At 38.9% G+C, this 14,810-nt stretch overlaps 1 protein-coding gene across 1 annotated transcript in view; it reads right to left on the bottom strand.

The window, feature by feature from the left end:
* ache (acetylcholinesterase (Yt blood group)) overlaps positions 1-14,810 on the bottom strand; it is a 34,562-nt gene that overhangs the window by 17,879 nt on the left and 1,873 nt on the right. Inside the window, exon 2 of the mRNA XM_014021724.1 lies at positions 5,052-5,565. Coding sequence (XP_013877178.1) covers positions 5,052-5,481 — 430 coding nt within the window. The 5' untranslated portion in view covers positions 5,482-5,565. The remainder of the gene's footprint in view (positions 1-5,051; positions 5,566-14,810) is intronic.

Raw genomic sequence — 14,810 nt, 5'->3', positions numbered from 1 at the left:
GGTCTGGGCAGGGGGGGCACTGATTGGTGGGCCTGATGGATAGAGCTTCATCAGAGCTAAACAACAAAAGAAATCTGAAGCTATGTTGAACAGTTTCTGAGTTATAAGCAATTTTTCATGTCCTGACATCCCCACTTTGAAAGGAGCCCCCTCCTCAAATAAGGGGTGTATCGTAAAACCGTTGGCTGGTGCAGTGTAGGTCAGACTCATCTACAGTCTTGCCAAGTTTCATGTTGACCGGTGCAGCTGTTTCTGTGCTACGGTTGACCAAAAATCTCCGGAGGGGGAAAAAAATTAACAGTAAGAAAACAATATTGACTGCTGCTTACGCTTCACGTGCGGGGGTCATAATAAAGGGGATGTTATAAACAATACGTCAAGTACAAATTAGTAATTTAGACAAAAAAAAATTCTAAGTTGGCATAAGTTGCCTAAAATGTTAGTGTGACAGGGCCTTAAGCGTGCACATAGTCCTAGTCATAAAACAATTTCAGATACCGGTAACTGGAATGTAAGTGTGGTGAAGCCAAATAAATGTAATATTATTATTATCTCCAGTTATCTCCTTCCAGTGGGACATGTCAGGAACACCTCACCAGGGAGGCGTCCAGGAGGCATCCTAACAAGATGAACCACCTCAACTGGCTCCTCTCAATGTGGAGGAGCAGCGGCTCTACTCTGAGTCCCTCCTGGATGACTGAGCTTCTCACCCTATCTCTAAGGGAGAGCCCAGACACCCTGCGGAGGAAACTCATTTCATTCGCTTGTATCCACGATCGTTCTTTTGGTCACTACCCAAAGTTTCTGACCATAGGTGAGGGTGGGGATGTAGGCTGATCGGTAAACGCTTTGCCTTACAGCTCAGCTCCCACTTCACCACAGATGCAGTACCAAGCCGCCTGTTGATCTCCCGCTTTATTCTTCCCTCATTCGAGAACAAGACCTTGAGATACTTAAACTCCTCCACTAGGGGCAGGACCTCCTCCCCGGCCTGGAGGAGGCACCCTACCCTTTTTTGGCTCAAGACTAAGGTCTCGGATTTGTAGGCACTGATTCTCATCCCAGCCGCTTCACACTCGGCTGTGAACCGCTCCAGTGAGAGCCGGAGATCAGGATCTGATGAAGCCAAATGGACCACATTATCCACAAAAAGCAGAGGCATGATCCTAAGGTCACCAAAAAGGATCCCCTCAACACCTCGGCTGCTCCTAGAAATTCTGTCCATAAATGTTATGAACTGACAAAGGACAACCTTGGCTTGGTTTAAGTCTTATTTAATTGATAGATTCCAGTTTGTTAATGTTAATGAATATTCTTCTTACACTAGAGCTAATCATGGAGTTCCTCAGGGTTCAGTGCTTGAAACAATCCACTTTACTTTGTATACGCTTCCATAAGGCAAATTTATTAAACAGCATGGATACATTTCCATTGTTATGCTGATGATTCTCAGTTATATTTATCCATGAAACCTGATGAATCTAATCAGTTACTTAAACTACAACCATGCCTTAAGGCTCCTTCAAACTCCCTCCAAAGCCAAACAGTCGATGCACAGTCACGTTTTCGCACACACCTTCATAGTCCCTGAGACACCCTGTGCCGAGCTCATGGGAAAYCCCTCCTGCTGCAGCATACATCACTACAGGGGGGGTTTCCTCCAGCTGGAATCTACAATGTGGAAACAAAAGTCTGAGACATGTCATCTGATGTTATTTATCCACAAATGTCTCTAAAACAAACCTCTAATGTTTTTATTAGTTAGATTCCACCRTGCAAAATGCCTGTTTTATCTCCATCCATGAGGTTTTGGCTGTTTGACTATTTTTATGAATTGCTGCTTTCTGGTAAAACAGTCGGATCTGGAAGGAAGTTGCTTTATTTATTTATTTTTTTGGGATGCGAGTGGTTGAAGCAAAACGCAGTGTCTGAGCGCTTTCAGCACAAACACTCCCACGAACTTCTGACCAATCACACAATAAGTTCTTATGTGCAGGGAGATAAAATGTTCTGCTGGCAGGTTGTGTCAAGAAGCTGTAGCGAGTATGCAGGAGACTTAAAAGACATAGAAACTTGGATGACTCTTAATTTTCTGCTTCTAAACTCAGATAAGACAGGTTATGGTTTTTGGACCTGAACATCTTAGGAATAAACTTTGTAGCCTTTCACCTTCTCTGGATGGCATTAATCTGGCCTCCAGTTCTAATGTAAAGAATTGATGTTATTTTTGATCAGGATATGAACCYCCACATTAAAAATGTAAGAAGGACCGCCTTCTTCCACCTGCGTAATATCACTAAATTTAGAAACATTTTGTCCAAAAATGATGCAGATAAACTGATTCATGCAATTATCACATCTAGACTGGATTACTGTAATTCGTTATCATCTGGGTCCAAAAAACTCTTTAAGAAGTCTTCAGTTAATCCAAAATGCTGCTGCTAGAGTTTTAATGAGAGCTGGAAGGAGAGATCATATTTCTCCAGTTTTAGCTTCTCTCCACTGGCTCCCTGTCAAATTTAGAATAGAATTTAAAATATTACTCCTAACATACAAAGCTCTCAACAACCAAGCTCCATCATGTATTAAACATCTTATTGTTCCATACTTTCCTAACAGAGCACTTCACTCTCAGACTGCAGGTTTACTTGTGGTTCCTCCAGTTTCTAAAAGTAGAATGGGAGGCAGAGCTTTCAGTTATCAAGCTCCTCTCTTGTGGAACCAACTTCCAGTTTCTGTCYGWGAGGCTGACACTCTGTCTACTTTTAAGATTAGACTGAAGACTTTCCTTTTTGATGAATCCTATAATTAAATTTCTGCTGCTACAGACTTAGACTGCTGGAGGACAAACTGAGCACGTCCTCACTCTGCTGCTGTCTTTAGTCTATCTCCTCTATATGTTTATTGTAGGGCTACGTGGTATATGCGGTAGACGGTAGAAACGGTATGAAGTTGGCCTACGGTAGAAATTTACCCTCTACCGTCCTGTCGTCATTACGTCATCACACCTGTGTCAGCAGAGCTGCGAGTGCAGAGACAACTGAGCAGGAGGAGTTTGAAATATAATGAAGAAATTATAGTGTTTTAAAACACATAGAGAGAATAAATCCTTAGAATTCCCCCCTGCCGCTGTAGAAAAGTTACGTCGTACTGCACAGAGCGAAGCTTTAACAACCGTAGTTTTTTCACACCTAAGTTGTTGGAGAAAAAACTTGTTTTTTATGTACTGTTACCCACAGAGATGATAAAAAGATGTGGATGTTCGTTCAGTCCTAAATCCATTTTGCTAATGTAGCCTAAAGTCGGCTTCAGCAGAGCAGCAGCTGATAAGTTCAGCAGGCAGAAGCTCATTGTACGGCAGGTAGATATTACATTTATTTGGCTTCACCACACTTACATTCCAGTTATCTGAAATTGTTTTATGACAGGACTATGTGCAGCTTAAGCCCCTTCAGGTCCTGTCACACTATAACATTTTAGGCAAAATTWAATTTTTTATGTCTAAATGACTAATTTTACTTGAAGTACTGGTTATAACATCCACTTAATTTTGATATTGTTGAAAATTTGAGAAATGTTTTTATTTGTTGTTGAAACCGTTTTACAATATGCTGTATATAAAACATTCTTCTATACTTCTGTTATGTTCATTTGCACTACAGCAAAAATACTGGGTTTGATTATGATGATGGTTTTCTGAAAAAAAAATGTTGTAAAAATTACACTTTCTTTGCTTTTTATGATAATTTTCTACTGTGATATATACTGTTACTGTGAAGGGGTTCAATTTATACCATGATATGAATTTGAGGTCATACCGCCCAGCCCTAATTTATTATAATTATTTCTATCAATAWCGTGTTTTCTTTGTCTCTCTTCCAGAGGAAAATACACCAGGACCAGTCCTGTGTTCGTCTGTGTCTCTTTCCTGTCCCTACAAACCCAGCTGGTTGAGGCAGATGGCCGCCTGTCCTGAGCCTGGTTCTGATTCTGCTGAAGGTTTCTTCCTGTTATAAAGGAGTTTTTCCTCTCCACCGTTTGCTCAGGATGGAAGACTGTGATGAAGTAAAGATTCAACACAATCTGCTGGCTTCTTCTTTAGATTTATTTTTTATTTATTTTTTGTGTGTACTGTGCCCTGAGACAATTGTTGTGATTTGGCACTATTTAAATAAACTGAACTGAATTAAATATAACAAATCTTTTGTTTTGGGGTGAAAAATATATTTTGCTGTGATTTTCAACACTTAGGCCCATACAGTTGACATGTTGTCATGTCACAGATCTATGGTTTTATCCCTCTTGAAAAGTTGACTTGTGACCTTAAAACACAAATTGGACTCCTTTTGGAGGACGTAGGAACCACTACATTGTTTCCTGTAGAAGTCATGAATCATCCACTGTCACTGGAGATAGGGGTTAACTGTCATTATTATTATTATTATTATTATTTTATTATTTATTGTCATTCATTTATTTCATTTCTGCAATTCTATCTACTGTTGTCTTTTAATTTAACTAGTCAATTTTTATATAATTGCATCTATAGCAGCGATCACTGTTTAGTTTGAAGTGGGATTTTATTTGTTCTTAATGTTGTTTTATTTTTCACTTGGTATTGTTAGTAAAAGTAAAATAATTTTAAAGTCAATGTACATGGAGGCTTCTGCTTTATTTAAAAAAGCTACAAGTCACAATTAAATGTTCAATTAATTGGCCTTACTGTTATATTCACTAATGTTTTGCTTTAGTAATTTATTTAGCATGTTTTGAGGCCTTGAACATAATTTTATTTTTTTGATTAAAAGAGCATAAATTCCTCCATTGACTGAAAAAATGGCAGACCTCGGGTCTAAAGCATACATCACCATGTTCAGGCAGGCCATTTCATCAACACATAGCCTCCCTTATTCCAGATCCTCATTCTAAAACTTGGTGATCTGTCATTAAGCTGCTTCGTTCTACACTACACGGTCTTTTTGCTGCCACTGTTTGATAAGATGCTAATAGTTCAATTATGACAGTTTAGTCTTTAGGATCAGACAACTTACCTCCACCATAGATCCACACCATGACACTTAGATTGTGAGGTCTGGGAGAAGAAGGCACCCAGACATTAAGATACAGGCAGTCCTCACTCATCTCTCTGTTTGGATTCCACATCTCGCTGCCCTGGAAGCCAGGGAATGAGGTGTCCACATACTGGTAACAGGCATTTGGGTAGGCGTTGGCCTCTAACAAGTCTGACCATGGACGCTTGGGTTCAGGAGGACGAAAACGTCGCTTTCCAACAGGTGGCTCACCAAAAGGGATGCCCAGGAAGGCAGTAATGTAGCTGTGGCCCGGGACTGGAAGGCGAATGCCTCGGACGTGACCGTTACGTGTACGAACAATGTCTGCATCATTCTGAGAGAAGCAGCGGGGAACGAGAGAAAGAATGAAAATGGAGGAGAAGAAGAAGAAAAGAGTGCAGGGCTGCATGATGGAGGCTGTGTGGCTGGAGCTGCGGTTGTGATTCCCTCTCTTTCAAAGCAAAGGCAGGGTCTGCTCTACTTCATCTCAGATCTGCAGAGGACAGAGACAGAGAGCGTAATCAGATTATAAATTGATGGAGAGGACAATCACAGAAGGAAAGTAACACACAGGAGGCTGTCAGTCTGGGAGTGTCATCAGATTTTAACTAACAATCCTAACCCACATGATAACTGCCCACATGTTGACTGCTAACAGAGGCTTAGTTTTCCTTCACAAGGATGTTTATCAAAATGTTCAGTTTCTTCAGGACAACTTTTGTTTTGATTTTAGGCTCATTTTGGCTTTTGCTAATGGCATTTAGCTTTTGACTAATTTTAGTCTTTTAAACCTGAATATTGTGATTTTGACCTTATCAGGGTCTCAAAAGTAGGTCTAGCAAGTTGGCTCAACAGCACTGCCTACGCTAGCAGCTTGACCAAGCTTGACCTTGAAAGCTAAAGTTTTGGTACTCATGTTGAACACACATTTGTGTGTCTCTTGGATGGCTAACTTAAAGCTAACAGATAGTTTGGTCATTTCTAATATATTAATAGGTCAGTATACTATTAAGGAATAGGGGATTAAAGGTATCCCAAGTTAAGCTTAATACGGTATTGGAATGGCTAAACCTTAAACATTGACTTCTTATCACAAAAACACAAAATTGCTATAACAGAAAGGTAAAACATCTGATCTTCATGAAAATGTGTGTTCGATCACAGTGCGGTCCTCAACACGTTTGTATGCTGCCATTGCCTTAGCCTCCACTGCCTTAAAAAATAAACAGGAAAAAATATATTTTCAATTGAAGTCATGATTTTGAAGCTTTTTGAACAATTGGAACCTTTATATTTGAACAAACCGCTTCTATAGATTTTGAAGAATCAATTTCAAATTTGGCCAATACAATAATAAGACATAGAGGATAACTCCACCCCCATGTTTCAAGATAATATTAAGATAAGGGAGATGAATTTATCTAGAGCTTCCTCACTATATTTCAAACTTGGATTTTTTTGCTATGAAACACAAATTTACGACAAAATTGTTATAACTAAGGACAATAATGTCTGTCTGGCACTTCAAGTGCAAATGCTTGCTACTGTATATATACAGGGATTAGAAAATGAAACTGAAACACCTGTCATTTTAATGTGGGAGGTTTCATATCTAAATTGGACCAGACTGGTGGCCAATCTTCATTACTTGCACATTGCACCAGTAAGAGCAGAGTGTAAAGGTTCAATTTGCAGGGTAAGAGCACGGTTTGGCTCAAAATATTGCAATGCACACAGCATTACGAGTGACAAACCAGAGTTCAAAAGAGGATAAATTGTTGGTGCACGTCTTGCTGGTGCATCTGTGACCAAGACAGCAAGTCTTTGTGATGCATCAAGAGCCATGGTATCCAGGGTAATGTCAGCATACCACCAAGAAGGACCAACCACATCCAACAGAATTAAATGTGGACGCAAGAGGAAGCTGTCTGAAAGGGATCTTCAGGTGCTAACCTGGATTGTATCCACAAAAAAAAAAATACATAAAACCACAGCTGCCCAAATCATGGCAGAATTAAATGTGCACCTCAACTCTCCTGTTTCCACCAGAACTGTCCGTCAGGAACTCCACAGGGTCAATATGCACGGCCGGGCTATTATAGCCAAACCTTTGGTCACTCGTACCAATGCCAAACGTTAGTTTCAATGGTGCAAGGAGCGCAAATCTTGGGCTGTGGACAATGTGAAACCTGTATTGTTCTCTGATGAGTCCACCTTTACTGTTTTCCCCACATCCGGGAGAGTTACTATGTGGAGAAGCCCCAAAGAAGCGTACCACCCAGACTGTTGCATGCCCATAGTGAAGCATGGGGATGGATCAGTGATGGGTTGGGCTGCATTATCATTCCCTTGGCCCAATACTTGTGCTAGATGGGCATGTCACTGCCAAGGGCTACCGAACCATTCTGGAGGACCATGTGCATCCAATGGTTCAAACATTGTATCCCAAAGAGGGTGCCATGTATCAGGATGACAATGCACCAATACACACAGCAAGACTGGTGAAAGATTAGTTTGATGAAAATGAAAGTGAAGTTGAACATCTCCCATGGCCTGCACAGTCACCAGATCTAAATATTATTGAGCCACTTTGGGGTGTTTTGGAGGAGCGAGTCAGGAAACGTTTTCTTCCACCAGCATCACGAAGTGACCTGGCCACTATCCTGCAAGAAGAATGGCTTAAAATCCCTCTGACCACTGTGCAGGACTTATATACGTCATTCCCAAGATGAACTGATGCTGTACCGGCTGCAAAAGGAGGCCCTACACCATACTAATAAATCATTGTGGTCTAAAAACAGGTGTTTCAGTTTCATTGTCCAACCCCTGTACATGTACCTAAATATATGTATGTGTGTGTGTGAGGACTCCTCTTCTCTGTTTGCAGCTTTAGTGTTCAATTTTTTTTCACTTTACAAGTTCAGTTTAATCTTCAACAAGTTGCAGCAAAGCCACAACATTCACTACTCTTACATACAAGATGCTGTTTTTCTCATTCTTTTAAAGGCATAGTTAGAAAAAAGTTATATCTGTTCTTTTCCCCTTGTTTGAGTCTAGTCCTTGTACATGACACTTTTCAACGATTGTTTGCTCACCTAAAACTGATAAAAATAACAGTTATAGCGTGATGCTTTTATTTATTGATTTTATAAAAAAGGAATCAAGGTAAAAAAACAATTGTCATGAGTCTGAATGACAGAAAAATAAGTGTGAGATACATTATTGAATAAACACTGATGGCCTATCCTCCGATAAATGCAGCTCATATTTACAGCTGCTTCCTTTCCCTTACATCACTTCACAACTGATCCTATTACCCTGACAACCATACATTACTAAACATAAACAGCAGGCCAACAGGTGCAAGACAACTGTCTCCAAGCATTGTTCCACATTTAGCAAACAGCTACAAGGACAGATCTTTTAATAACTTCACTCACACTTCAGTATGTTGGGAATCATTTCAGAAGAATAAAACCACCAGAAATAACTTTTAAATATTTTATTTATTAATACTAAAAACATGGAGCCTTTTATGGTCTGTTTAGTTAGGTAGTAGGAAAACAAAATATACCAATTAAATTTTCATTCCTCTCAAATTATTGTGTAACACAAGCTGAGCCATCAAACACTAGAGTTGTACCAAATAATGGGTTAATCAGTGGAATCTGTCCAGTTTCACCTTGACTAGCTTGGCTAATAACCCATTGAAAAATCAAAGGATTTATACTAGTTTGTGACCGGTTCGATCCCCTGTCCAGCTGTCTCAGTTTTTGTGTCCTTGGGCAAGACACTTCACCCCTAATGCCTCTGATGTGTGTCCCATCAGTGTATGAATGTGATTGGYACTGATTAGTCTCCATAAATGATTGTACATGTTAGCTTTGTAGAGACCTAATAGAGTGCTGTTTGAATGGGTAAATGAGGACACAGATTGTAGTKTGAAGAGCTTTGAGTGTCAGTTTTTCCCCAAAGAATCTAGGAGAAATACTGCAAATTAAAAAAAGGAAAAGAAAGAAGGTTTTCATCTTAATTTAATGCTATTTTTATTTTACAGAAAACATTATGGTCATCAAACAAAACATATATTTTTATCAGGTGAAATTATTGAAGTTTTATTATTTTTTATTATCTCCAGTAGTTTCTTTTTGATTTCTAAACACCATGAATTTAGTTTTTTATACTAAGTGATAATTTGTTGATATCAAACCAAGTTTTGAGATTTTCTGATTCCATTTCAATAATAGATAATAGCCCTTTTAAACTGTTTCCAGAACAATACAAAATAATGTCATCTGCAAAAATAATACATTTTAATAAATTAGTAACATTGCAAATATCATTAATATTAAGTAAAAATAATTTTGGTCCAATCACAGACCAATGGGATACCCCACATAAAAGCTTTCTAAATTGTGACACTGTCTTATTATTTCCACACACTGTAGTCTGTTTTCCAAATAACTTTTAAGCCAATGAAATTTACTCAATGTCCACGTTTTTGGTTAGTGGGAGAAAGTTGGAGTACCTGGAGAAAATTCACCTTTGCATGGAGAAAACATGTAAAAAAAGAAAAAAAAGAAAAAATATATCTATATCACCCTGTTTGTCTATTTGGGTGGTTCCACTTCACTTCAAACTCAGGTACTTTACCAGAGGCCTTGGAGTCTGAGGGTTCTGTTCAGGATCTTAACTGTTCTCTGGACTGAGCTCTTCTGGACAGAGATCTCTGAGGTTGTACAGGGATTAAATTAATTTCTACTCCTGTATACTTGTAGAAAAGCAAAATGTTATTTTTATACATAGATATTTCATCTCCAAAATGAGGTACAACAAGATGAATTAATCTGAATCTAAGTATCCAAATTGCAATATTTTTATGTGACTATATAAAACTGTCTTAGTCTGATTGGAATTTTAGTGAAAAAGGTAAGTAATGGTGTACCATGGAAAACCCACAAACTCTTAAGGCCCTGTCACACTAGATAACTTATGCCAACTTATGAAACATTTTTATGTCTAAATTGCTAATAAAAGTAATATATTTGATCAATTAGTTTGAATTACATTATGCACACTCTGAAAAAAGAAGCTTCCTGTTGATTTTTTCAATTCCATCTTCAATGTTGATGTCTTTAAAATGTTCATAAGTTGGCATCAGTTGTCTAGTGTGACAGGGCCTTTAAGCAGTGTTACATCATGCAATGGAAACAAGCCATTAAACAGCCATGAAATATGAACCATGTGAGAGGAAGACTGGAGAGTTCTATTTTTGCTGTATGTCCGCTGTAAACAGCAAGCTGATCCATTTTGGACTTCACAAATCAAATTTCATAGGAAACAAAACAGATCAGAATACATTACTTTGTCAATTTAGGAGGAATTCAAATAACTAGAACATTTATGACAAATGGCAGTCTTTAACATGACCCAACACAAGTTTCTCAGCAGATTAACCTGTTTGTGTTTCTTTACAGTCAGTATTAAACTAAAGACTATCTGAGGCTTCACATACTGAGCAGAAGTGGTGACTTCTTAAACATCTGCACGTATACAGAACAGGAAAACTACTTTGTTTCGAAATCAGTTCCAAAGAAAGTCCTGAAGAAAAATAAAAATAAGAAAAAGATAATGCAGGGAAGACAGGTTTTCATTTAAGATGATATAAAAGGAAGTGTCACCATTTCTGCCCTGAGTTAAGAGGTCCAGATCTCAGAGGGGACAAAGTCAGAGGAATTACTCACAGGAGGGTTTGTTTCACTGGGGCAAAGGATGTCTCTCATGATAAAACACTGGGTGTAAAAGGTTAAAAAGAAATGTTACCAGACATTAAATATTGACAATGAATTATTTCAATATATAAAGTCTGAGGAAGATTTTTAATTTTTTTTAACTAAACACACTTTCACTATTAAGATATAAAGCAGGATTTCTCAATCTTTATTAGGTCTAAATGTAATTTCTAGATAAAGCCAAAAGTCCAGAAAAACCAGCAATAAGCAAATTGTTTTTTTATTCAGTTTGCTAACATTTTAGAACCAAATTAAATGGTTCTGTTTGCTTCTGCTTTGCTTGTGAATCTTTGCTGATCTAGCTTTTGACAATAAAGCCTAGCATGTACATTTTTCTTACATTTAAACTTCATAACTTTACTTAATTATTTTATGTCTCAAAATAAAATCACATTGTTTTCACACAAGACTAAACATGGTAAATAAACTATAGAAAAGCCCTGTCACACCATAACATTTTAGACACCTAATTCCGACTTATGAAATTTTTTTATGTTTAAGATATACACATGTGCTGATCATAAAACTAGAATATCATGAAAATGTTGATTTATTTCAATAATTCCATTCAAAAAGTGAAACTTGTATATTCTTACTGATTTATTTCAAATGTTATTTCTTTTAATTTTGATGATTATAACTGACAACTAATGAAAATCCAAAATTTAGTATCTCAGAAAATTAGAATATCACTTAAGACCAATACAAAAAAAATGTCTGCAGCACTGCTCAGGTGTTATGATAGCCCAGCTTGCTCTGATAGTGGCCTTCAGCTCTTCTGAATTGTTGGGTCTGGTGTATCACATCTTCCTCTTCACAATACTCCATAGATTTTCTATGGAGCTGAGGTCAGGGGAGTTTGCTGGCCAATGAAGTCTAGGGATACCATGGTCCTTCAACCAGGTACTGGTAGCTTTGGCACTGTGTGCAGGTRCCAAGTCCTGTTGGAAATGAAATCTACATCTCCATAAAGTTGGTCAGCTGCAGGAAGCATGTAGTGCTCTGAAACTTCCTGGTAGACGGCTGTGTTGACCCTGGACCTCAGAAAACACAATGGACCAACACCAGCAGATGACATGGCACCCCAAACCATCACTGACTGTGGAAACTTTACACTGGACTTCAAGCAACATGGATTATACGCCTCTCCTCTCTTACCTCAGACTCTGGGATCTTGATTTCCAAAGGAAATGCTAAACTAGCTTTCATCAGAGAATAAAAGTTGCAATGCAACATGGGGGCATCTTCTGTCTTAGCTTTCATATGCGCTTCACCTCATGTCATTCATACCATCATAATTTTTTATACCGTCATATTTTGATACTGCGGTATAACAAAATACCTTCATACCGCCCAAGCCTATGTGAGATTGATAGATGGATTGGTGTGGATTCCACAGTGTTGCGGACTCTGTACCAGTCTGTTGTGGTAGACGGAGATGAGCTGTAAGGTAAAGCTGTCTGTTTACCCGTCAGTCTTCATTCCTCCTCTCACCTATACGTTCAAGAATTTTGAGTAGTGACTGAAAGAACAAGATCGCAAGTAATGGCTGGATTCTCCATTAGGGATAGGCTGGAAAGTTCAGTCATCCAGGAGAGACTCAGAGTAGAGCCGTTGCTCCTCCACATTGAAAGGAGCCCGTTCAGGTGCTTTGGGCACCTGGTAATGATGCCTCCTGGACACCTCCCTAGAGGTGCTTCAGGCATGTCTGACAGGGAGGAGAACCCGAGGAAGACCCAGGACACGCTGGAGAGACTATAGTCTCTCGGCTGGCCTGGGAACACCTTGAAGCTAGGGTTGGGCAATATTGACAAAAAACTTAATCCCGATTAATTGTGTATTTAGCCGATAACAATTAATTTGATGATTAATCCCCTGGAGTCCCTGGACACCCTTATTTTGTAGTCACATGACCAATTTAGTGGGAAAGATTTGCTCTTTGTAAAAAAATGTTCCAAATTGTGTGAAAATTACAGACTTCAGGCTATACATCAATTGTGTTGATAGATAAATAAATTACAGAACTTTATTTTTAAAGTTTATCATATTTGAAGCAGAGAGGAGCACTAAGAGGACTGACCGGAGTAATCCCCAGTCAGTCTGCCTGGTGGCATTAATCGTATTAATCGTCAAGTGCCATAAAGTAATCGGTTAATGTTTTTCTGACGATTAATTGCACACGATACGATTATGCCCAACCCTACTTGAAGCTGGAAGAGGTAGCTGGGCAAAGAGAGGTCTGGACCTCCCTACTCAAGCTGCTGCCCCGAGGCCTGACTCTGGAACAAGCAGTGGATAATGGATGGCTATTAGAAGCAGCAGCAGATGCCACAACCACCTTAAAATAGTCAGTAACTGGTTATTTACTGTTAAACACATGTGTGTATATTATTTTTAATTTGCATTATTTATGCTGTGTGCTTTTACTGTCCCTTTTTACATGACGCTGCTGGATTTTAATTTCCCTGAGATAATCTTCCCAAGGGATCAATAGTTGTATCTAAGTGTATATGTTAAAAAATGTAAATTGCTGCTAATTATTAAATTGGCTAGCAGACAGTAGCTGTCTACTCAATCTCATTTATCACTTTAATCTACCTAAAAGAAAGTGAAAACATTTATATTGAATCACACAAGAGCACACAAAGACTACAGGAACCACATTTCTTGCAGTTTCAGGCTAGTGAAGCAGTCTGCCTGAAAGCTAACTGGTACGCCATATGTCCTATAAATATTCAAGCAGAGGCAGTCTGATCTACACTCATAAAGAGAAATTAAGCAGAGCAAGCAACATGAGCAAATACAACAGCAGAGATAACATGTGAATGTACTTATAATGGTAAAACTAAGGGAGACAGGAAGTGCCAGCTTGATGATTTCTTATCAGTTCATTACAAAAGAAACAGTAGTCAGAACATCCCAGGAAACAGACAGCTCCAAGCAGCAGAATCTGCCTAGCCCTAAGCCCAAACCTGCAGATCACTTTCAAAGCCACTCTATAAACACAAAGAATGAGCCATGAGCAGCAGCACATCTTGCCACCATGTTAGCTCCTTTAGTAGGAAACATCCCACATACAGGTCTCAGCAGATTTTGTTGAGAGTCTGAAATGTTGATCTGTCACTACAAACTGCACTTGTAGATAGTGCTGTATGACCAAAACTTTATATCACTGTATTTTTAACCATTATTTGTATTATTGGAAGGTTGTTTCTTTCCATCACAGCTCAGGCTGATGTTGAAAAATATAAACCATCAGTAAACTGCGGTCAGCTGAAGTTACTTTCTGCAAAGAAACYATTTCTTRACTTTTTTCTGTTCCTGTACCTCTGTCTTTTCTTCCTTCYCTGGTTGGAGACATTAGTGGCACATTCTGGGCCTACGTCACATCCTCAGTGAGGGCAGGCAGGTACAGTCGTGAAGGAGGAGGGTTGATCATTATCAGGCAAATTCACTTCAAACATGAAGTCTATCTTTGCACGTCACTGAAGAGGGGAGTTCTACATGATGCGATGGTGAAAATGGGAGTTATTTGTTTTTTGTATGCCAACGTAGGCGACACAATCATCACCTGCTGCCAGGTACTGAGAAGGCTGCTCCCACAATGACTCTAGCTTTCCCTGTGTGCTGCTAGTTCCTGCATGCAGGGTGCTGCCCAGAGAAGTGCCCCCATGGAACACTTTACTAGCGGGCGCAACGTAACGCTACAAATGTGTTAAGGCTATTTTAATCTGTATGACAGTATTTGGAAAATAACAAAAATGGAAATCGGTTTTCGGGACAAACCAGAATACCGCCCAGCACTACTTGCTTTACACACATTGGACGTTAGGAAACAATTGCAAAATGAATTTTTCAATAATAGTTTAGGACCAAGGTGTGAATTGAGTTTATGTTAGTTTTAGGGTCAGGTAGGTACCTGTGAGGTTAGCCTTAGGGTTTGTGG

Source organism: Austrofundulus limnaeus, unplaced genomic scaffold (genome assembly GCF_001266775.1).
Source record: "Austrofundulus limnaeus strain Quisiro unplaced genomic scaffold, Austrofundulus_limnaeus-1.0 Scaffold302, whole genome shotgun sequence".
Lineage (NCBI taxonomy): Eukaryota > Metazoa > Chordata > Actinopteri > Cyprinodontiformes > Rivulidae > Austrofundulus > Austrofundulus limnaeus.
Note: the sequence above shows the minus strand (reverse complement) of the source record. Positions and strands in the feature narration are given on the sequence as shown.